Source organism: Nomia melanderi, chromosome 1, assembly GCF_051020985.1.
Source record: "Nomia melanderi isolate GNS246 chromosome 1, iyNomMela1, whole genome shotgun sequence".
NCBI classification, from domain to species: Eukaryota; Metazoa; Arthropoda; class Insecta; order Hymenoptera; family Halictidae; genus Nomia; species Nomia melanderi.
This window is the reverse complement of record NC_134999.1, coordinates 15,639,398-15,662,576: the sequence shown is the minus strand read 5'-3', so window position 1 is coordinate 15,662,576 and position 23,179 is coordinate 15,639,398. Positions and strand designations below refer to the sequence as shown.

The following is a 23,179-nucleotide window of genomic DNA, read 5'->3' as shown; positions in this document are numbered from 1 at the left end:
TGTCTCGCTTTGATCTTTCATTAAAATATACTCTGCGTGCGTTTGTTCTGCGTTCGACGAGTACACGCTCCATTTTTCGATTTTATTGTGCGCAGAATGAGAGGTTTTCCCAACTAAATTCCACAGTTAACTGGTTAAATATGTGAATATCCAGCATCCACGAGCATTATATTCAGATCTGTCCTTACGTCATCTACCAAAAATCGGCACGAACTTTCCGGACAACCCTTTTACGAATACGTTGACATTGAACTTCGATGTTACTCACCCAAACTTTCATCAAGTTCTCCTTGTCATAACTGAAGTCCGGTTTCAGGAACTGTTTCTCGTCGAGATGTAGCAACACGCGGAAGAGCTCTTTCTTGGCACTATCTTCGTACATATTAGCATGGACCTCGGCTAACTGACCCAACACGAGTTGACCGTTGACGACTACCTTCTCCTTCGGGTTATCTGGAAATGATCAATTCTCAGTTCCATACTAACTGTGGTAAATTAATGTATTATTCTTTTATTTGACGCCACTCAGCTAACAACTAACGCTCGTTCTCTCCTGGCACTCGTATTTATCAACACTCACTCACATTCTTTCATTCTTCATAAAACCAATCTTTCGCATCTTTTACCTGTCGCTCTATTTCATTCGTTCTCACTCATTCGCATCTCGTACTCATTCAAAGATTCACTCGCTACAAGGGTGTCCCAGAAGTCTAGGATTCAACTCACCTTGCCTGTACATCGTGGCTTTGAAGCTGTTGAGTCCCTTGGACTCGAACTTCAACACCTCAGCCGGCTCGCCTAGCAAGCTCAGTTCCCCGAGGATGTTCACAGCGTCCTTCGACACGTCTATCTTCCATTGTTCTCTGATCAATTCCTGGTCAGGCAGAGTGAGCAGCAGGTCAGCACCGTTCCAATTTGCTCGGGCCAGGCCGCCCAGGGATTTTGGTTTTTGATGCACATCGTTGTACGTGAAGTAGCTACTGGCTCCAACCTCTTTGTCGCTGTAGGCCGCCCATGAGTTCAGGCTGAGCTTCAACTTCTGGCCGACGCTGTGCACCTGGATGTCGCTGGTCACGTTGTTGCCGCCGCCTATCGGATGACGTTGCACGTCCGCCGTGATCGAGATCTTCTGCGCCTTCTTCTCGAAGACGTCGACCTCCAGGTTGGCGTGCAGCAGGCGTTCCTCGCCGACATTCAGAGTTCCTTTCACCACCATGTTCTTTCGAGGGAATGAAACGTTTTCATTGAAAGAATTTCGGTTAGCGTTTTAAGCTTGAACTCTTTGAGTGTTGTTAGGATTGTTTGTTATTATGTATAATGTTTTCATTGAAAGAATTTCAGTGACCGTTTTAATCTTGACTTGAACTCTTTGAGTGTTATTAGGATTAATTATTATTATGTATAATGTTTTAATTGAAAGAATTTCAGTTATCGTTTCCATCTTGAACTCTTTGAGTGTTATTAGGATTAATTATTATTATGTATAATGTTTTCATTGAAAGAATTTCGGTTAGCGCTTCCATCTTGAACTCTGAGTGTTGTTAAGATTGTTTGTTACTATATATAATGTTTTAACTGAAATTCTTTCAGTTATCATTTTGATCTTGACACGAAGTCTTTGTTGTTATTAGGTATTATGTTATTATGCTACATTTGAATGCGATTATGCTATTTCTCTATTTCTTTTGTAATTTTTCTGTTTCTCGGGTCATTTTTCTATTTTTTTTTTTTTTTGTAATGCAGACGATGGATACGACAATAAAACCTCATTTACAAGAATTGCCTATTGAATCGTGGAGTATAATACAAATCAGTGTTTCGACAAAGTTACCTTCGGCTGTGTTGGATACGAGAATTTCGTCTCTCCGTGCAGGGCGACGCTGTTCTTTACGATGTTCACGTCTCCAACTGCGGTCAGACTGGTCTTGTCAGATGGCTTATTCTTTCTGTCGAGGTAAACCGACAGGTCCAATTTGTAGGCTCCGGTGTATTTGGTCTTCGGCAGGTCGTAGGTAGCGGTCACTGCCAGTTCACGGGAAGGCAGCGTCAAAATGGAGGCTGCGAGAGAAAGATGGTGTTCACTTATCACAACTAGTGAGATTCACAATGATATATAAAAAACGAAAAAGGCTCGTAGTAAATATTTTAAATCAGGCTACAGAAATCTTTAATAAATCTATCAGTTAGTAATATCAACGAAGCATAAATATTGTATAATAAATAAAAATTCAATGTGACAAATCCAATTATCATTTCACAATGATATATAAAAAAGACAAAGGCTCGTAGTAAATATTTGAAATTGAGTTACAGAAATCTCTAATAAATCTATCAATTAGTAATATCGACAAAGCATAAATATTGTCTAAGAAATAAGAATTCGATGAAATAAATCCAATGACCGTTTCAAATCGGACAAATTTATTAAAGAATTCATTATTGAATCTCGGAAATACCTGCGTCCTTAGGATGAACGTAAAGCTGATAAGTGTATTCCGACTTGTCCTTCGACGAGTGTAGGTACAGGTTCGTGGTGTGGTCTAACAAAAGTTGCTTGTAATCGGTGTTCGTCTTCAGCCCAAACTCAGCTGGCACGTTGAACTTCTTCAGATCGACCTCCACCGTTATTTGATGCTTGAGTGACGGTTTTTCCGCTAAACGACACGTCACAAACATTAAAATAAATCAGTTGCATTCAAAGGGAAATTCTGATTCTTCATAGTTAGTTCCACGTTACTCCTAATCTTCTAGGATGATGCTTACAACGTGGTCCTACGTCATTTTACACTTTCTACAACGTGAGTCAGTGAACCCTACGTGATTTGAAAATCTGCATTCGAACATTGACAGCGTAGCTGTCATATCATTAAATATCTTCCACCTTTGCGCTATTTAGCATACTTGACCAGATTCTACTCCGACAAGAGCCGCAAATCCTCAGAATTTCGAGTGCACCAATTAGACAAACGCCTTAATTACGTAATATTTAAATACCACAGACTCTATCCTCATTTACAACTTATTTGAAATATAAAATTCAATTTTGTAATGCATCAACACGTGAAATATTAAAACAAAATAGCTTTCTCATTAACTCATATGTTTCCTCATTATCTAGTATCAAAGAACGTCTACATCTAATCAGAAAATCTTGAGCACATCCAATAAAAAGCTTTCAATTGTAAAAAGTTAACATTTCCAAAAAGACAAAAGAAAATCAAATATTTCTAAAGGTTGACTCACGTTGCAGGTCCAAGGTGGACTGCAGTTTGAACTGAGCGCAGTCTTTGTTCTGCTCGCAGTAACTTATTTGAAATATGAAATTCAATTTTGTAATGCATCAACACGTGAAATATTGAAACAAAATAGCTTTCTCATTAACTCATATATTTCCTCATTATCTAGTATTAAAGAACGTCTACATCTAATCAGAAAATCTTGAGCACATCCAAGAACAAGTTTTCAACTGTAAAAAGTTAACACATTGAACGCCGGCTAAATTTCAGCTATTAAAAACGCGAGCGTCGATGATTATATTCATACATTTTTAAACATCGATTAAACGAAAATTTCTAACTTACGGGAGAGAATAAAGAATTCGATTTTGTAAATTTTACTTTGGATTTGTGTTATACATATCTAAAATGTTACATGAACGTAGGATTAGCAATTAAACGATAGACTTAGACTTAGACTTCTGCATTATCGCGGGGCCGGCGCTCCATGTGTTAACATTTCTAAAAAGAAAACAAAAGAAGATCAAAAACATGTTTCTAAAGGTTCACTCACGTTGCAGGTCCAAGGTGGACTGCAGCTTGAAGTGAGCGCAGTCTTTGTTCTGCTCGCAGTAGCTGTTGAACACGTGCAGCTCCTTGTTCGTGAGCTTCAGCTCTCCGACGATGGCCGAGGGGCCGAAATTCGCGTTCAGGATCATGGCGACGCCGACCTCGCCGTCCTTCTCGCGGGTCAGCTGCTGCCGCGTGTACTTGAACGACGAGCTCCTGGTGTTGTCGCCGACTTGCAGGTTCCCGTTGCCCTCGACCACGATCTTGCCGTCCTCCTCGCGTTTCTTGTAGCTCGTGCTGCATAGACAGTGCAGTCTTAGCTCCCGAATATACGGAACGGTTTTAGACAGATCGAACAGACGGTCGTTTTCGCGTGTTGGATGTGCATGCACGAGAATGTCATTGAATCGATTCGATTTTATAGGATGTTCACCCTTCGCGGACGTTCTTTAACTCCTTGTCCTACGATTTCTTTCTGAGCTGCGATCGATCCAACTACTTCGTTATTAATAATTTATTAAAAATATGAGAAAATTTTTATGCCGTGTCAACGTGTGCTCTATAATTGTTGATAACGGAGAAATAATATGTAACTTGCATTCAAACCAACTGAATAAGATTTGTGTTTATATATTATTTATTTAAGTTTATTATTATTATTACTATTATTACTATTATTACTATTATTATTATTATTATTATTATTATTTAGTTTATTATTAGTATATTAAATTATATTACTATATAATTTAATATAATATATATGTATTACTCAGTTCATTGGAGTTCAAAGTAAATATTATTCCTCTGTAATCAACTATTAAACTTAAAAGGAAGTAGGCATAACATATGCTTAGAATTCTCCGTTTTTTCAATAAATTATTAACGACAAAGTAGCCGTATCGAGTTGAGAAAGAAATCATAGGCCAAGTGGTTAAGTGCTCGGTAGTTCTAGCGTTAACACGTTAAATGCCATGTCAGTCACCTGTGACCAGTCTTTTCTTTTTAGAAAATAACTATAATAACTTAATAATTATAATAGAAAATAATTATATTTACTAATGTAAATAACTTAACAACAGTGTAACGTAAGAATCACTTATCTGTTATAATAATATGTAATTATTATATATTATAATGTATTTATCTCTGCCACGAAAGAATCGTGTTGTGTAAAACGCTCAAGATTTCCGTGGCGTTTAACGTGTTAAATTTAGCGTTAAATCGTTCGTGATCAGAAGATAAGAGAACGGAAAAGTGTTTCGTATAAACTGTCATATTTCTCGGAATGCGTGCAACTTTAGTGAAAACGGCGTGTCGTCATACCTTCCGGTTACGATGTTCTTTCCGTCACTGGTCACGGTGATCAGGATCCTCTTCTCAGCTTTCCCGGTCGGCTTGTTCGCGATCGACGCGTGAATCTTGCGCTGCTTGATCTTGTCGCTGTCGAAGTTCGCCTCGATCATGAAGTTTTCGGCGTCGTCCAAGTCCGCTTGAACGTCCGCGACGACGAAACCCTTCGGCGTGGAGATCTTCCATTCGCCTGAGAAATAATTATATGAAGTTTGCAAACCGTTTCGAACTGCTCCCAACAAAGCGGGATCATAAATTTGCAATTTACTTGTAATAATATAATATGCAAGAAAAAACACGTATCGTCGTTACGTGTTACTTGGAAGAATTTTCATTGTAAAGTTGATAAACTACTTACAAAGATGTTTAGCATTATTGAATATTACTTAGCCGAATTTTTAATATAGAATTTGTCAATTATTTATAACGATATTTACTATTGTCGCATTGTTATTGTATATATATATTCTTTTAAGGTTTGAAATCACCCTTTGGAAGTGTGTAATTTTGCGAGAAAATTCAAGATAAACAGTTCGAATCACAAAGTCATTTTCATCGATAAACGATACTTGTTCCTAGCTCTTATCGAATATTTAACACTAGATTTATGAAACAAGCCAATTTGACTCACATCAAATTTTATAAATATTTTTTTATATCTCTACTTTTAACCCTTTGAACTCTGTAGGCTCCAATATTGCACCAGTTAGAATATTAAATATTTTAATGGATCTTAAAGAAACTACCCTAAAATTATTCAATTCTTCGCACATCCAAATTTTGTACTAAGAAGGAAAATAAAAGATCGAAGAAATGTCATAGCATTTCTAATTTTCGCTAGAAGTACTATAAAAATTGCAGTTGCTGGTAGATTAAAAAACAACATGGAGTGCTAAGGGTTAATAAATCACTTAACAAAAGAAGTAAATCTATATTACCCTCTTGTAAGCAGAATATTTAAAGCATAAGTTTTTAGTAAATTACTATGAAACCGTAACTTAAATTCCTCTTAGTAATAAATAAATAACATACCATGCAGACCTAAAATTAACTATTGAAAAATTCTTCTGCATCCTAAGAAATTAATTTATTTATTACTAACAGAAATTTAAATTTATATAGTTTCACAAGAATTTAAAAACCTATGATTCTTTAATTATTTACTATTAATGTTAATAATACACGTATGTTCACGAACCAGTGAAATAGTGCAGTGCTAAGGGTTAAATCTCTCATTTCCAACATCCATACGAACGAATATCAATTTTTATAATAACGACAGAACAAACTGCATACTAAATGTCCGTAAATTTAGCGTTTAGTCGAGTTCTTTGAATCACCTTTGTATTCCTTCGGACTAAGTCTCTGGAACTTGCCGCTCACTTCGGTCTTGTCCTGCGGGGTGGTTAGAATGGCAAAGAAGTGGCCACTCGTTTCCTGTCGTTGAACGCCGCTGTTCAGGGTGTATTTGGTGCCGTCGGCGGTAACAACAACGTCCGTGGTTATCTTGTTCTCCGGTTTGTCTCTCTGAGAAGGTCAGAAAATATTAAAATCTCGGAATCTCGCGAATGCAATCAAGACAAATTGGAATATTCAAGAAACATGGATCTGAATCAAACCATAGATGAAAATGAAACGGTTGAATCAACGAATAACGTCGTTATTATCGATATCGATAATGTTTTATATTCGGCAAGCTCTTGACACGAGAAAAGGTATGTATCGGTGTGTTTAGAAGAATATCTAGTTTCCTAGGAATAATAGAGTAAATATATAAATATTCTTGAGTGTGCTATAACGACTATTAACTCTTTGTTTTATAAAGTGTGAGATTCGTGAGGATTTTGAATGAAATTTAACAAACATAAGTATTAACCCTTTGCACTAGACAATATTTTTCATTAAAGATATTCATTACTTTCTGACTAAATATTAACGATATTTTTCGCGACTAACACAATTGGTTATCTTCTATCAATTAAGAGACAGAACTATTTTACTTCGATGTTTTATGTGTTAATATATTGTACAAGGTTTAACGCTTTGCAGTTGGAAGCTTTTCACTAGAAACATTCGACATTTTCCGATGAGACATAGACGACACTATTTGAAACGAACTAATTAGAAAACATACGTAACTTAGGAAACAAAGTCATTTTATAAAAATATTTCACATATTGATGCATTATACAAAATTTAATATTATATATGAGTCACCTCTCGAGTGCAAAGGTTTAATATTGAATTGACAAGTTTGCTGCGTCGAATCAGGTGGCGACTGTAAGGCGCCCCTCGAGTGCAAAGGGTTAACTGGTTAAATACGTTATACGTTAATAAGTTCGTCAAGATTAACTATCCCTATTCACAATACCCATCCGACAATAATGAAATGAACGAAACTGGATAATATCGATCGATCTACCTTGTAGTCGACTTGCATCTCGACGTTGCGCAGCTTCTCCATTGGCAGCACGCTCTTGATGTTCATCTTGACGGTGGACGTGTCCGGCAGGTACACGTTGTTGGACTGAAGCTCGAACTTCTGGTCACCGTAGTAGCCTTTAAGGTCAACGTCGGCGGTTTTCTTCTCATCAGTGGGGTGGTACTTGTAGTTGCCATCCAGTTTCCATTGCGGGTAGTCCAGAATGTTGATGGTCAATGCTGCCTTGCCCTCGCTGGGCTTATCTGGTATCGACAGTCCTGATACTCTCCAATCGTCCTCCATCTTCCAGACCTTGTCTTTGTTGTACATCAAATTCATGCTCGTCGTGTCCCTTAAAACTTCTTTCTCAAAGGCCAGCAGCGTTTCGCGGTTGAAAGCGAATTTCAGGTCGCTCAGGGTCTTGCTAGGCAGCTTCATGTCTACCAAAATGTCCGCCTTGCATGGCTTGTCGACGCTGTCGCCGCGGTTTATGCTTCCTTTGCTCTGAAACGGGACGGCGGATTTGCAAACGGAAAAGTAACGGAAAGCGAATGACATTAGAGTTACTGAACACTTGAACTGAATTCTCAAGGTTTCTTTCTTGAAATGATGAGCTTAGGTACTACTTAACACTAGACCTACCCTGAAATTGACTTTTCGAAATTTATATATAGAAACTCCACGAGTGCATCTCTTGAGATTTTAATTGATTCATAATTCAATTTGCGTGTTGTCAAATTAATTTCTTTAATAACTCCCAGGAAAGCGTCTGTTATTTTTAATAATCGCGGAAGGAAGAGATCAGGAATGGACCAGTTTGACCCGCTCGGTGGTTCTAGTTTAATTATCTTTAGTGATTTCTCAAAGAGATATTCGCACCTTTTCAGCAATCGTGAAAGAGAGAATCAAAAAATGGGCCGTTTTAACGCATCTGATAGTTCTACTGTTAATATTTCATTATTATTCACTCTCCATTTATCCGTAATATATTCCTTTTTCAATTCGACAAACTAATTATCGCTAACAACAATATGTTCGGCATTCTAACTGAAACTAAATTCGCAGATTTTCAGCAATCGTGAAAGAGAGAATCAAAAAATGGGCCATTTTGACGCATCTGATAGTTCTACTGTTAATATTTCAATATTATTCACTCTCCATTTATCCTTAATATATTCCTTTTTCAATTCGACAAACTAATTATCGCTAACAACAATATGTTCAGCATTCTAATTGAATTCTAAGACCCAGTTACTCACCGCCATCTTCAAGTCATCGCCCCAAGCAGCGTCGGTATTGTACTCCAAATCCTCATCCCCCCTGTACGTGTGCACAGTCCACTGGAACTTCTTCGGGACCTTCGCTCCCTCGAGTTGCACACTGATGCCATTTTCCTTTATGTTTTCCGTCTTGAGGTTCTTCAGCTTCAAGGTACCCGCTATGTCCTTTCCTTCGGTGTCAATCATCTTCAGCGTGAGCACCGACTCGAACTCGAGCGGATCTTTGCACACGGACATTATGATCGCGTCGTACTGCAGCTTCCTGGTCGGACCATCCTTCTGCTCGCTGTCTCCTAATTCCGCGTTCACCGTGATACCGCAATTCTTGTCCTCCTTCGTTGCATTCCTCTTGACCTTGTAAGTGACGAGCCGTCCATTCGGCAGCGTCACGTCCAAGTCCAACTGCAGGTAACCTTCGTTGAACGTTCCGTGGAGACTGCCTTTGCCGTTCACCTGGAGCTTCTGATCGTTCAACTCCAACAGGTTCGACGAGTCCACAGAGTTTTTCTTCACCACGGTAGTAGTAGACAGTTTAAGCTTCTTGTTGCGGTCTTTCCCAGCGTCGTAGAGCACCTCGACCGATCCGACTCGTTCCATTCCTCGCACCTTCAGCTGGCCAGTGGCTTCGATCTTGCGGTTGATCTTCGGCACGTCGACGTTCAGGTTCATGTTGCCCTTGCCGTTCTGATAGGAGAACTGTCCGTTCGCCATTAGGTAGTTCTTCACGTTCAGGTCCATGTTGCCACTAGGATTGGGCGTCTTCTTCGCCGTCAGCGTGAACTCTAGATACTTGACACCGTTCATTTTAACCAGCGCCCGCGAGTTGACGGCTTGCGGGTTAGCCTCCAGGCCGGTGTCCACTTTCACCTTCTTCCCGTCCAGGTTCGCGTCACCGTCCAGCTGGACGTTCACGTTGTTCTTGCTGACGTCGTACGTGACGGTGGTGTCGGCGCTGTACTTGCCGCCTGGAGACAACACTAGCGAGTTCTCGAACTTGCTCTTGTGCGGCTCGAGCACGGTGCGCTTCGACTTGAGCTCCACGCTGTTCTGCATCAGCTCGGCTTCCAGCTCCAGCTCGTAGTCGCCTGGCGTCTTCATGTCGACCTTGGCGGACAGCTCGCCGCCGATTTTGAACTTCTCGTACGACACCTCAACGTCGCCGCTGACCGATTTGCTGGCGACCTTGCCGTCCAGTTTCAGTTTCAAGTTCAGCGGAGCGTACTTCAGTTCGTTCTCGGTGGCCAGGATCAGATCCACGGGGTCTATCTTGTAGGTAGCGCTCTGCTCCAGCGTCAAACGGTTCACCTCGGACTTCGGGTCGGGTCCGTGGACGAATACCAGCTTGTTCTCCATGGAGTTCTTCTCTAGCGCGAAGTTCCAGTCCAGAGAGAAGCCGATGTTGGGATCGGTAGACGGTACCGCGGTGACCGCGAGAGCGAAGTTCTTACCGGGCGTCGCTTTGCCGTCCACCTTCAAGTCCAGGCTCTTGTCAGCGTAGCCCAGCTTGGCGTCTATTTTCACATTCGTCGGCGTCCAGGCGAGGGAACCGTCGACCACCAGGTGCTCCTTGCCGCCGACCAACAGAGCGAGCTTCTCCATCACGAACTTCTGACCTCCTTCGTGATCCGACACGTCCACGGTACCTTGTATGTTATACTGTTGACCTCCCTGGGAGCCAGGCGTCACGCCAGCCAGCTTCGCGAGGTGCTCGGGGAACTTGTACTCCAACACCGGTTTGTATTTGCCGCCGCTGGACAGCAGGCCCACGCGTGCGTAGTAGTTCATCTGATCGTGGACAGCAGTGACCGACAGGCTGCGCTCCTGAGCATTGTTCTTGAGCACCGCTTCGGCCGAGGCCCTCTTGATCGGCGAGTCGAAGGCCACCTTGGCGTACCAGTTCGGCTCTGTGCCTACGTCCACGTTCAGTGCGACGCGCCGGTTAGTCTTGCTCTTCGGTGTTTCCAGCAGGATCTCGAACGAGCGTTTCTTCGGGTCGTCCACGTTCAGGTAGACCTTGAAGTGGTAAGCGGAGACGTCGTTGTTCTCCAGCGACACGGCGAACTTGGCCGGCCCGCTGAGAGGGAACATCGGTCTCTGTTGGGCGCTGGCTAAGTCCTTGTAAGGTAGCGAGATCTCTCCGCACACCGTCACACCAAGGATAGTGGAGAATTGCTCGAAACAGTCCTTGTGCGTCGTGCCTTCGCTGAACTTCGCCGGTTCGTACTTGCCCTGGCTGCCCATCAGCACCTCGCTCTCCACGTTGATCAGCTCCTGCTCCTTCTTCGGCACGCTGAAGTAGACGTCGACGCCTTTGCCGTCCAGCATGTTGACGGACAGCTCGCTGCTGGTAGCCGTGTGAACAGTAGAAACGACTTTCATGCCGGCTTCCGCTCCGAGTCCCTGAACCACCATCTGGCTGACGAGTCGGACAGACACGCTGGGCTCCACGCCTACCTTCAAGGAGGCTTTCTCTGGGTTCCGGAGGATGGCCGGGAGGTCCAGCTTGCCGTTGGTCTTCACTCGGGCCGCGCTAGTTCCGATTAACCCTAAGGACAACGCGGTACCCAGGTTCGTTGGGTAGACAAGATCAGCTTCTAGGAATTGCATGTAGTTCTCTAGGTCGTAGTTCAGGTTCTTAACGAGATCGATGCCTTTGTCAAAACGGTCGAAGATCTTGTCGATGATCGCCTCCGGGTTTAGCTTATCAGGATCAGACGCGCAGCTCAAGTACGCCAGCTCCACGCCGAACAGCTTCAGAGAGAGGTCTACGTCTACGTTCTGGTCCACCTCGTTGCCCCTCAATCGCACGTTCTTCGCGAACCGGTCCAGCTCTCCTTGCTTCACCTCCCTCTTCCCGCGGACCGTCTTCTGGTACCTCTCTTTGATGTAATTGCCGATGGTATTAGCAGCGGCAGCACCTTCCTCCTTCAGTTCCTTGAAATCGCGGTTCGCCCATAGTTTGCCTTTGGGTCCTAACCAGTGCTCGATCACTCTGTCCAGGTTCTCCACGCGCGCGTTGAAGTCCAGCAGGTTGAAGCTGTTGCCGAACAGCTCCATGGTGACGTTCAAGCCAGCCGACCGCGGCACGAAGCTGTTCTGACTGTAGATCACGTTCTCCTCGACGGTGGAGCCAAGGCCGTACGCGTCGATCTTGTAGGACATTTCGTCGTTGAACGAGAACTTGCGGAAGTCCTCGGGGAACTTGGTGCGCGGCTTGATCAGGCCCAAGTGGTTCTTCGCGTTGAGCTTGTTAGGATCGGTAGACGCTCGCAGGTTCCTCAGGTGACTCTGGATGAAGGATCCCACTTGGTTCACGGTCTCTTTGTCCAGCGTCTCCTTCAACTGATTCGCGACATGGGGGCATGGGCAAGCGACAAGCGACAGGTACGTCTTGATCCTAATCTCTGCGTCCTCTTCCCTGTCGGCAAGCACCTTGAACATAATGTTCTTCCATTTCATTGAGCACCTGGTGGGTAGAGCTTCGATCGCTGCCACGCGGACCCTGTTCTTCACGTTCTTGTCCGCGCCGATGTTGGCCAGCTTCTGCAAAGTAGCGTCGTCGATGAACTGCGTGTTGCCCAGCGCCTTCAGCGCGGAGATCACTAGGTCCTCCTGCTCCCTGGTCTTCGCCTTTCCGTTGCCAACCTTCTCGCGAATCTTGTGCACCGCCTCCTTCACTTCAGGCACGTTCTCGCACGAATGCGCCTGGCAGTACTTGCCGATCACCTGTCCAACGCCCAAGTAGCCGATTCTAGGCAGATTGGGCTGGTCCAACAGAGAAGTTACCGCCGCCACTGAGGGAAGATTCACGTGCTGCACCAGAGCAAGGCTGGTGTAGAAGAATAGCGTCTGGATGCTGTTCAGCTCCTTGTTCTTCACCAATTCCACGCCGACCTCCGCCACCTCGCCGCTCGCCGCGCGGAACAGACCGTCCAGAAGAAGCGTCAGGTCGTTTTTGTCGAAGCCAGCGCCGGCTCGGACTTTCTGGTACACGGAGAGAATGTCGTCCTTGCTACTCACTCGGAGGACCTTCACCAGCTCGCTGAACTTGCCAGCAGCGTCCTGCTTCACACCTCCGTCGACTTCAGCCTTGGCAGCCTTTAGCGCCTTGCTGATAGCGTCCACGGAGGATTTCACGACCGGATGAGGAGCTTCGAAGATCAGAGTTTTAGGGACAGAGGGTTGGGCACCTTTCGGTGTGGTTGATTTGTCGTTCTTCAGGGTGAGAGTGGTTTCCACTTCAGTCTTAGCGCCTGCGTCGCCGTTGCTGAATGGTCTGAGCTTGTAGGTCTCTTTGGACATCGCCTTAGTCAGGATCCCTTGTTTGAACCGTTGCTCGATGTCTTGCTCAGACGCCAGAATCGGTGACGTGCGGATGCCCGCAGCAGTGTCCACGCTGGCCGTTATCAGTCCTTGGTTCAGGTTCTCGCGGAACGCGCAACGCGCCAGGTTCCTGTTCTTCTGGACTATCAGCGACTCGCCCTCCTTGCGGAACGTGAAGTCCGTCGGGCAGGCTCCCATCACGTCGGTCTGCAATCGGGATTTATGAATGAGGGATTTGTTGTAGCTGTTTATTCGTATTTCTGTTGCTGTGTTTGGTTACCCACCTCGTGGTGAGTCGTCGAACCGCTTTCTTGCATGACAGCTGACTGGAACAACGAGACGACCGCTCTCTTGATGTTCAAGGAGGCTTGGCTGTCTCCTGGTTCAGCGCAGATCTCAGTGTCGATATGTCCGCCGTGGTAGTTGAACTGCACTGCGTACTGCTCGACGTCCGGCGTTGATGGAGGCTGGAAATTTAATGTTAGACGAACGTTGAAAGGAAATCTAAGAAATACAATACAATTTCGAGGAAAATTCGTGTTTAACGCGTTAATGCTCTATAACAGTGTTTCTAAATCTTTATTTCTCTCGATATAATTGACTAAATCATTCAGCCATAGCAATTGAATGGAATATATTTAACAAAATATTTCGCTTCGTTAGAATGATCTGTTAACATGTTCAGCGCCATGTCAGTCACCGATGACTGACGCTTCTGAATTATTTGAAAACCGTAACATGCAAGATAATCGATGTCAAATTTAAATGTTTAATAACGTAACCAAATTGTTAGTGTAATGCAAAGATTGTAACGTCAAATAGTGAATAATTGTTGCTACTTTTCTTTGATGAAAAGGATAACCTTACAGAATTTTTATGTATCATTTCATTTTATCGTTTCGGTTTATCATTTCATTGATGAAAGAATTTTAAGATTCGAGGATTTTAATGTCCAACGGTAATTTTCCTCGGTACGTCAGTTTCGAAGCGTGGATAATTTCAAATTGTTTCATTGATATTACCGCTCCATTAAGCTGGACATTCTTCAGTCGTATCTGATGAATGCAGTCTGGCTTCACGGACATTTCGACAGTGGCTGACACTTTGAGCGTCGCATCTCCTTGAGCCTCAGTGACCGATGTCACTGACAATCCGTCCAGATTGTATACATATGTGTGTCCTTCTTGGTACGCTTTAACTGGGTTCACTGTAAATTCAATAATGGAAATTAATGACGATACTTCGATGCATCTGCCGATTTCGAAGCTGAATTCAATATTGAGTACTCACTTCCACGACAGCCGGTGCTGCATTTTGCTGCAACAATAGAAACACAATATATAAGTATTGATCAATTGAAAAGTCATTTTTGATATTTTTAACCGTTTGGATGCTAAACAACTTTTGTGAATATTTACCAAAAATGCGGAAGTGATTGGTTGTGTATGCAAACAAATTAATAAAAGTTCTTATCTAATAAGATCACAAATATTGTGTTATTACAAAAAAATATCAAAAAATTACATTTATTCAAATAAATTTACTTTGATTTATTTCTTGAAGAATATAGTACGAAAATTGTAATCGATACTGATAAACAGAAAAGTCCTCAGCACTCAAACGGTTAATATTTTAAAAAAACATAGAATCTATAACAAAGAAGCTCAGCAGTCATTTTAATTCTTGGTAAAACTTTCAATGTTTACAATGCAATAGATTAACTTCGGATTAATTAAACCAACACTAAACTAAGCTACTTCTCATAAAATATGTTAGAATCTTCTCATAAAAGATGATTAGTAAATCATTAGTAAATCTCCTTGCTTGGAATTCTTCTTTCCTCCGTTTTGTTTATTGTTTTTTATTGTTTTCCCTTAACTTATAATCTCTAAATAACTTGTATCTTATTACTATAATATCATTTATCTTGTTACAGTCACATACAAACTTAAAACATTTTCGAAAACGCAGAACCATTGTCAAAAAAGCCATGAGAGTTTACTTCCAGATAGGTACTATAACACGAAAAACTTCAGCGTTTTATGAAAATAAAAAGGAATAATTATCAATTATTTGGTACACAATTATTAGGTTACACTACGATCCAGTCATTCACGTTATTAACATATTGAATGTTAAACGATTTTAAGGAGCAACACACGAAGAACATTTCGAACACCGTAATAGTTAATTTCTATAACGAAACGTTCAATGATCTCAAATTTCGAAATTTAAAGACTATGCAACTTCGCTGATTACCACAGAATTGAAAAAAATATAAAATTTAATTCGAATTGATTATCTATTTAACCCTTTAAACTCTGTATGCTCCAATATTACACCAGTCATAATATTAAATATTTTAATGAATCTTAAAGAATCCACATATCCAAATTTTCTGCTAACAAGGAAAATAAAAGATCGAAGAAATGTTATAGCATTTCTAATTCTCGCTAGGAATACTATAGAAATTAGTTGCAGTTGCTGATAGATTACAAAACAACCTGGAGTGCTAAGGGTTAAAATATATTACACAACAATATGATATCTGAGTTTTTCTATGTATAGTGATATAAGTTGACCTCAGTGAAAATTGCCATCCGTAAAATTCAGTTTTCTGAAAATTAGCCGGTCAATATGTTAACACTAGCACCAAGTGGATCAAAATAACCAATTCCTAATTTATTCACTTAGAATAACTGCAAACGTGCAGATTCATCAACATTTTCATTCGACGCCATTTCTTACGAGTTACAATTATTTCAAGTAATTTAGCTGCGGTCATCGGTGACCACCGTGGCAGTCAACGCGATAATATTCATAGGGCTCCAATCAAAAGCAGATCCTTATGTCTCGCCCTCTCCTTAGTTCAACGTCTAGGTTAGGTGTACTCCGCAGTATATATTTTCGAGGCGAAGGAACGTACTGCGTATATATCATTTAGATAAAGACGTGTAATATTTCTGAGCCAGAAAAGGGGAATCAAATTCTGTTCCGCGCGAGATATCCCTCGAGGGTGTCCCGCCCTTCGACCGAGAAGCGTTTTTTACGCTTTCCCAATTCATCAGGTCCCGTCGATGGTCAAGCGTCAGACTTTCCGGTCACGTTCGGAAATCCTTCGGCGACGCAGAAGTTTCGTTGTACTGGATGACAGCAGAAAAAAAACGCCCCCGAAGGCCGAGCCGGGCGATTAACCGTTTGACACCGAAGCTGGGTCATGCGTGACCCGTTACTACTCGCGAATAATAATAAAGCAATTTCTTTGTTAGCTCTTCCTGCGTATTAACACTAGAACTACCGGATAGGTCGAAATGACCTATTTTATCATGTTTTCTTTTTGCGGTTACTGGAAAGGTACGAATACCTCTTTGAGGAATTACTATAGAAGCTGATTAAGTAATACCTGAGTTGATATTTAAAGTAATTCAGATGTTAATAAATTCACGTTTGTAGTTTTTGTAAAGAATATTAAATATTCTAAATGAAACTTTGTATTGCTATGAGAACTATTTAAATAAAATTTTTTCGTCGCTTGATTTATCCGTGAATTATCGTTAAATTAGTTTCAGACAGTCGTCTATATTTCGTCGGGAAATGTTGAATATTTCCAGTGAAACACTTTCGAGTGCGAAGGTTTAAAGTGCGTGAATCATAAAGTTCATATAAAAAGGTCTACTGAATTATTTAGCAAATGATAATTACAAACAACCTGTGTTTGATGAAAACATTCCTAATCCTATCTCGACTTTTCCAAAAAACACCTAAACCACACCCTATGGTTTTCACGACGAGCTGAATTGGCATTTCGAACGTTTAAGCAATGTTCTGTGACATTTAGAGAAAGACATAATCATTTTTATAACCATTGTCTCATGCACGATCGAAGGAATGGTGTGTCGGGTCAGATCTGACCCGGTCACCGCATTAAGACTCGATCGTCCCGTCGGGACGGCTAGTAACGACAGCTTAATTTTCGGAAGCGCGAGCGATACCATGGAACACGGTTCATTGTCTTCGTTGCGGCCGATTGCTATACGATTATCATGGTTATTATGTTGTTACGCGTTTATTGACATGATTATCTCGGTTATTATCCTGTTACACATTTATTATGCGGCGACTTACGGGTGTACCCGAGCTTATGCGCTCGTCGAAATAAATCCACGCGGTCATGTGGCCGCTGGGCCTCTTAATGACGGGGTCAAATGGCCGATTTAAGGACCGGCCGTCTCTCGTTCAATGCAACTTTATGCTCCCATTGACCGCGAACGATTACCAAAATGGACGACGGACCGGCCGCTAACGAAATAAACGTCGTCGACGTTGTGTCTTAACGCTTAACCTATCCCAAGCTTATTAATCGGCCGTTCGATGTCGAATACTCGGCAATTAGTAAACTATTAACCCCTTGCACTCCAGTTTTTTCATTAGACGCGATCAACAGCTTCCGATGAGATATAGACGACATTCTTTGAAACTGAGTAATAAGAAAATATACATAAATTAACACTAGATTTACGATATTTACTTGTTTATTCTATATTTTATTCTATTGTTTCTAGAATGTTATGTTCGTTCATAGATCGCGGAAATTATAACTTTAAAACTAGATAATTGCGTGTTTGCATATTTGCACGAAACGATTTAAATTCTAATTGAATAATCTTGAAAAAATTTAATATCAGACTGACGAGGTCCGTGAGTCTAGTGTTAATGACTAGTTAATGCTGTTATTACATTAAAACATTTTCCGATGAGATATAGGACATTCTTGGAAACTAAGTAATGAGAATACACGCAAGTTAATGAGAAAAATATTCTGTTTCTATGTTTCACGTATCGATGCATGACACGAAATTCAATGTTACATATAAGATTTTATAATTTCGTTATATTGAATCGAACGATGAATGACAGTCACCTGTCGAGTGCGAAGTGTTAACCCTTCGCACTCGAGAGGTGACTCACTCACCATTTGAATTCATACAGTAAAACTATAAAACTTGATATTCAATATTATAATTTGTACTTGGTTACTTGATATTTGATACTTGATTTCTCGAGTTAGTTTTACGAAATATCGCGTTTATCTTGTCAGAAAATGTTACATTATATCTAGCGAAAAACTTCCGAGTGCAAAGTGTTAATAGATATAATAACACAAACACGTTTTAAATAATAATAACCTTACTACAAAATAAACATTACTTTACTGAATTTCTACTGTTACGATATGAAGTCCATTTATTTCTAAATAATATGGTACATTAATTTTGTATACAAAATTTTAATAATATAGACACGTTTTAATGTTACATTATATCTAGCGAAAAACTTCCGAGTGCAAAGTGTTAATAGATATAATAACACAAATACGTTTTAAACAATAATAACTCTACTACAAAATAAACATTGCTTCACTGAATTTCTATTGTTACGAAGTTCATTTATTTCTAATGTTACATTATATCCAGCGAAAAACTTCCGGGCGCGAGGGGTTAATATTTCTAAAATCGAACACGAGGAAAATTCATTCGTTCCGCGAGTGTGCCGTTCAAATTGAAGAAACGAATCCGCTCGGTTTCTGCGATTGCTCGTAGCGTAAAATGCGATTGTGCTGCGCGAGGGTTGTTTCAGCAGAAAACCTGATAAACGCACGCGAGCTGATTTATGCGCTCGGCGAGCGCAATTATAAAATTGCCCACGGTCGAAGGAGAAGGATCGGGGCGGATAAAAAGCTCTTATTGACTCGTTTTGTGATCGATAACGGTTTTTTACAGTGGCCGCTGATTAATCCTCTAAGAGGAGGCATTCTTGTGCAAGGAGACGGCGAACTTCGTAGTACGGTCGCGTTGATAATGCAATAATCTAATCTCGCCACGCTTATTTTTAGTTGACTCCGGTGGCCGCTCTGCCATCGACACGAAATGGAATTGCAACACGCGCGGGGGGATTTTTATAAACACCGTATCACTTTTGTGAAAATCAAATAATATCCTGTGTACGCGTTTACGTCTTTCTACGTGAGATTCGTATAACCGAATGGTCCAAGGAGAAATCTGATGTTCAACGTTTGCTTTTAAGTGAAATTTATTATTCATTCATTTTAATATTTCGTTCAATAAAGTTGTATTGTGATAAATTGTATTTGATATATTGTGTTGTGATATATTACTTTATAATATGATTTAATATATTGTTCTTCTTGTATTATGACCCGCGATATGTCAGAAGTTGGAAACTGAGCTATATGATAATTATATATAATTAATTATATATTACATCAGAGGTTGGAAACTGAACTATATTATAATAAATATATGAAAAATATATAAATATAATTTATCATAATATAACATATAAAATAGTATATTAAATTATATTATAAATTATATTATAGTCTATGTTATATTATGATGAATTACATTTATTATAATACAGTTCACAGTTTTCGACCTCTGACATATCACGGGTCACAATACAAACAAGATCGGCAAGAAGAATCTGGTTGATTCTAATAAATATGCATGATAACAGTAAACTTCAAAATAGATTGGAATGTGTGACAAAAGAATGCCACTGAGTAACCTAACTAAAAAATTAGCAATCTAACAAAATCGAGAAATTAAACGTATTACATTGAAACATCAATTAATACGATTATATTATTTTCAAATTTTCATTCGTCACAGCTTCAATTCTGATTATTCTAATATGGACGTAACTTCGTAATACACGTGTACATAATTCTAATATCTCCCAAATGTTTAATGAACGAACCTTTGAACTCTCCGCTCGGATGAATTTAAATAATTCGACGGTTTCTAAGCTACCTCGAAACCAAAGGAAATTGTATCTCCGTAAACGTACTCGCAATCTGTCGTAATACGAGCGATTTTCCGCGATCATTTTCGTTGGAAATGCTCACGGTGTTCCGTGTGGCAAATAACGCAACGTACACTCTTCTGTACGAAAAGGTCATGATAAATTACAATAAAAAGTTGCTTGCGGCCGTTTCCTGTCACGTACCGCGGCCGACATTTTTCCCCTTTGCCGGGTCCAAATTGGATTTCACCGGGACGCTGGTCGGTGATTTTAAAAGATTGGAATTAATACCGGTTTCCATAAAAATTCAACTCGACCAGAAATCGAACCTGGCGATTTTCCTGTGGAATCGAATGTTTCACCTTAGAGAATCATTGTTGTACTTTGTTGCCTTGTAACAGCGTGTCAGACTCGCGACGAAGATTTTAAACAAAATTTTATAAGCATGAATATTAATCGATTCACCTGAAATCGGATTAATCGTTGTTCTGTTATCGATAATTAAGAATTAGAATTTTAAGAGAATTGTTAATACTGGAATTAAATACTAAATATTTGTAGGTATTAATATTAGAATTTTTTTCTTATTTTATTAATGAATTATTAATGGCGAAGTAATAATTGTATCGGTCAAAGTTGAGAAGTACATCACAGGGGTTGATGAACCCTAGGGACTGAATAATTAATTAGGAAATTATTTCCTGTGAATTCATTGAGGATTCATCGCGGAAAATATTTTCGAATTTGGAACAACCGTTTCAGGGTATAAAGCGGGTCGGTAAAGGTTAATCGAAAGGTTAACATTGAGCGTGTTATGAAATAATTACGAGTAATTTAATGTGATTATACTAGAAGCGTCGATTTATGTCCATCATCGAGATTAAAATCGAATAGAGATGGTTCCACAACATTCTACGCACCGTGATCATTTTCAAATCGGGACTAACAGAAAATTCATTAATAGAATCCAAAAGGGACACTTAAAAATATTTCTAACGTTTTTCCTTAGTTTCGAGAAATATTAATTATATTTCATGACAAAGTGTATACTTTAGTTTCAAAAAGTCTTCGCTATATTTCATCAGGTTAAGTGTTAACCCTTTGAACTCTGTAGGCTCCAAAATTGCACTAGTTCTAATATTAAATATTTTAATGAATCTTAAAAAAACTACCCTAAAATTATTAGATTTTCCACACATCCGAATTTTGTACTAAGAAGGAAAATAAAAGATCGAAGAAATGTTATGGCATTTCTCATTTTCGCTAGGAATACTATAAAAATTAGTTGCAGTTGCTGATAGATTGCAAAACAACCTGGAGTGCTAAGGGTTAATAACTCAAATAACTAGATTATAGTGTGACGTAATAATCGTGTACCAAATAATTGATAATTATTCCTTTCTATTTTTGCTACAAAAGAATAAGTGATGCATAAAACTGAAGTTTTTCGTGGCAGTCAACGTGTCGAGGCGGAAGATGTCGAAACAAGAGGAAGCGGTTTCGCGTCGATCGGATGAACGAGGTTCAAAGGACTCCGTGGCGGGACGCGAAATTAATCGGCCGGCCGCAATTGCAGTTTCTCGACACTTCCATTATCCGATTATCAGAGGTTCGCGCACCCGTGTTGACGAGCGCGCTGTTACGCACGAAAACTACAAGCGCTCTTGAGCATTTCCTCGGCTGTTTCGAATGTCAGCTGTTCCACGGACTCCGCAATTTCCTGTTGCGAAACTCTGACCTGTCTTTCACTCGGGACAACTGTCGAAAGAACACGTCGTCTCAGCTTCGGTGAATATTTTACGTTCGCGTTCTAAACCGTGCTTGGGACGTTTAACGCGTTGAACGCCGTGGGAGTCACCGGTGACAACCAATCGAATTTATAGTAATTCGAGAATTTTAGAATTATTAATTTTAATGAATTGTTGATTTTAGAATGATTAATTTTAGTAAATTATTGATTTTTGAATTATTAGTTTCAATGAATTATTGATTTTAGAATGATTAATTTTAGTAAATTATTGATTTTAGAATTATTAATTTTGATAAATTATTAATTTTAATAAATTATTAATTTTAGAATTAGAATAAATAGAATTCACTCAATTAAACGATGAACTCAAATGAAATATTATTTTTCCGCTATCAATTATTATATTTTAGCAAAGGTGGGCATAGAATATGCATCGAATTTTTCTCTTTTTGCAATAAATTATTAATGACACAGTTGAGAAATAAATCATAGAGTAAGAAGTTAACACTATTTCTACCGAGGTATCAAAAAATATTTCAAATTTTCGGCTTAAAATTATTTTCCAACATTAGTCATATATTTCGAACTGACCTTTCGACTTTACTAATAACGACTATAAAATTAACTGCAGCAAATGTCCAACATTGAGGAAAAATTTTTAAACTGAGGAAACAATTGTAAATTAAAATTTCGGAAAGTGTTTTTCGACACGTTAAGAATGATTAAGCTTCTGCATGTTATTATTCTAAAACATATAATTCTATGTTGTTATTATTGTTCTAAGAGAGTGATGTTTCGAGAGATATTATTCTTTGTATATTAAATAATTTTCGATCGTGAATCAAGGGACAATCTCTTTTTTAAACGAGCCACGTCGCTCGCAATTAAACTACACTTTATTACTTTCAAAGTTAATTTGCGGAGCTACCTTTCGGGCCCTCATAAATAAACCGCGAATATTTATGCATCTAAAATGAATGCACGCAACATACCGAAGTAACAACTTCCGCTGGAAATTGCGTCGAATGAATATATCATTCTTATTTATTCTTATTTTCACTGTAATCAACGCATTAAGAAATTAGTCGGTCGATCGTTAAATTTAATTAGTTAATCTTACCTGCATCGCGAATTAACTAGTAATAGTATACACGTCATCTTAAAACTCTTAATGATGCTAACTTTTTCAACGATATTTATTTTTTGAGACAAACATGTAATTCTTCTTCGTTTCGCTTTAGTTTTTCGTTAGGATATATTTTAAGTGCATTTGGTCTGCATTTAACGAGTATACACTTCATTATTTGATTTTATTGCGCTTGCAATGAGAGATTTTTCAAACTAAATTTCTAACTTAACCCTCTATGGGCCGAATTTTGTTTGGCGATTATAACAAAATTTATGTAGTATGAAATTAATAAATATCAGCATACGAACACAA

General features: G+C 39.8%; 1 protein-coding gene across 1 annotated transcript in view; it reads right to left on the bottom strand.

The window, feature by feature from the left end:
• apolpp (retinoid- and fatty-acid binding glycoprotein apolipophorin) overlaps nucleotides 1-23,179 on the bottom strand; it is a 61,658-nt gene that overhangs the window by 21,758 nt on the left and 16,721 nt on the right. Inside the window, exons 2-13 of the mRNA XM_031986029.2 lie at nucleotides 14,454-14,480; nucleotides 14,186-14,370; nucleotides 13,448-13,630; nucleotides 8,820-13,370; nucleotides 7,561-8,064; nucleotides 6,479-6,665; nucleotides 5,112-5,328; nucleotides 3,790-4,082; nucleotides 2,457-2,654; nucleotides 1,832-2,058; nucleotides 727-1,219; nucleotides 269-453 (exon numbers count right to left, since the gene is read on the bottom strand). Coding sequence (XP_031841889.1) covers nucleotides 269-453; nucleotides 727-1,219; nucleotides 1,832-2,058; nucleotides 2,457-2,654; nucleotides 3,790-4,082; nucleotides 5,112-5,328; nucleotides 6,479-6,665; nucleotides 7,561-8,064; nucleotides 8,820-13,370; nucleotides 13,448-13,630; nucleotides 14,186-14,370; nucleotides 14,454-14,480 — 7,250 coding nt within the window. The remainder of the gene's footprint in view (nucleotides 1-268; nucleotides 454-726; nucleotides 1,220-1,831; nucleotides 2,059-2,456; nucleotides 2,655-3,789; nucleotides 4,083-5,111; nucleotides 5,329-6,478; nucleotides 6,666-7,560; nucleotides 8,065-8,819; nucleotides 13,371-13,447; nucleotides 13,631-14,185; nucleotides 14,371-14,453; nucleotides 14,481-23,179) is intronic.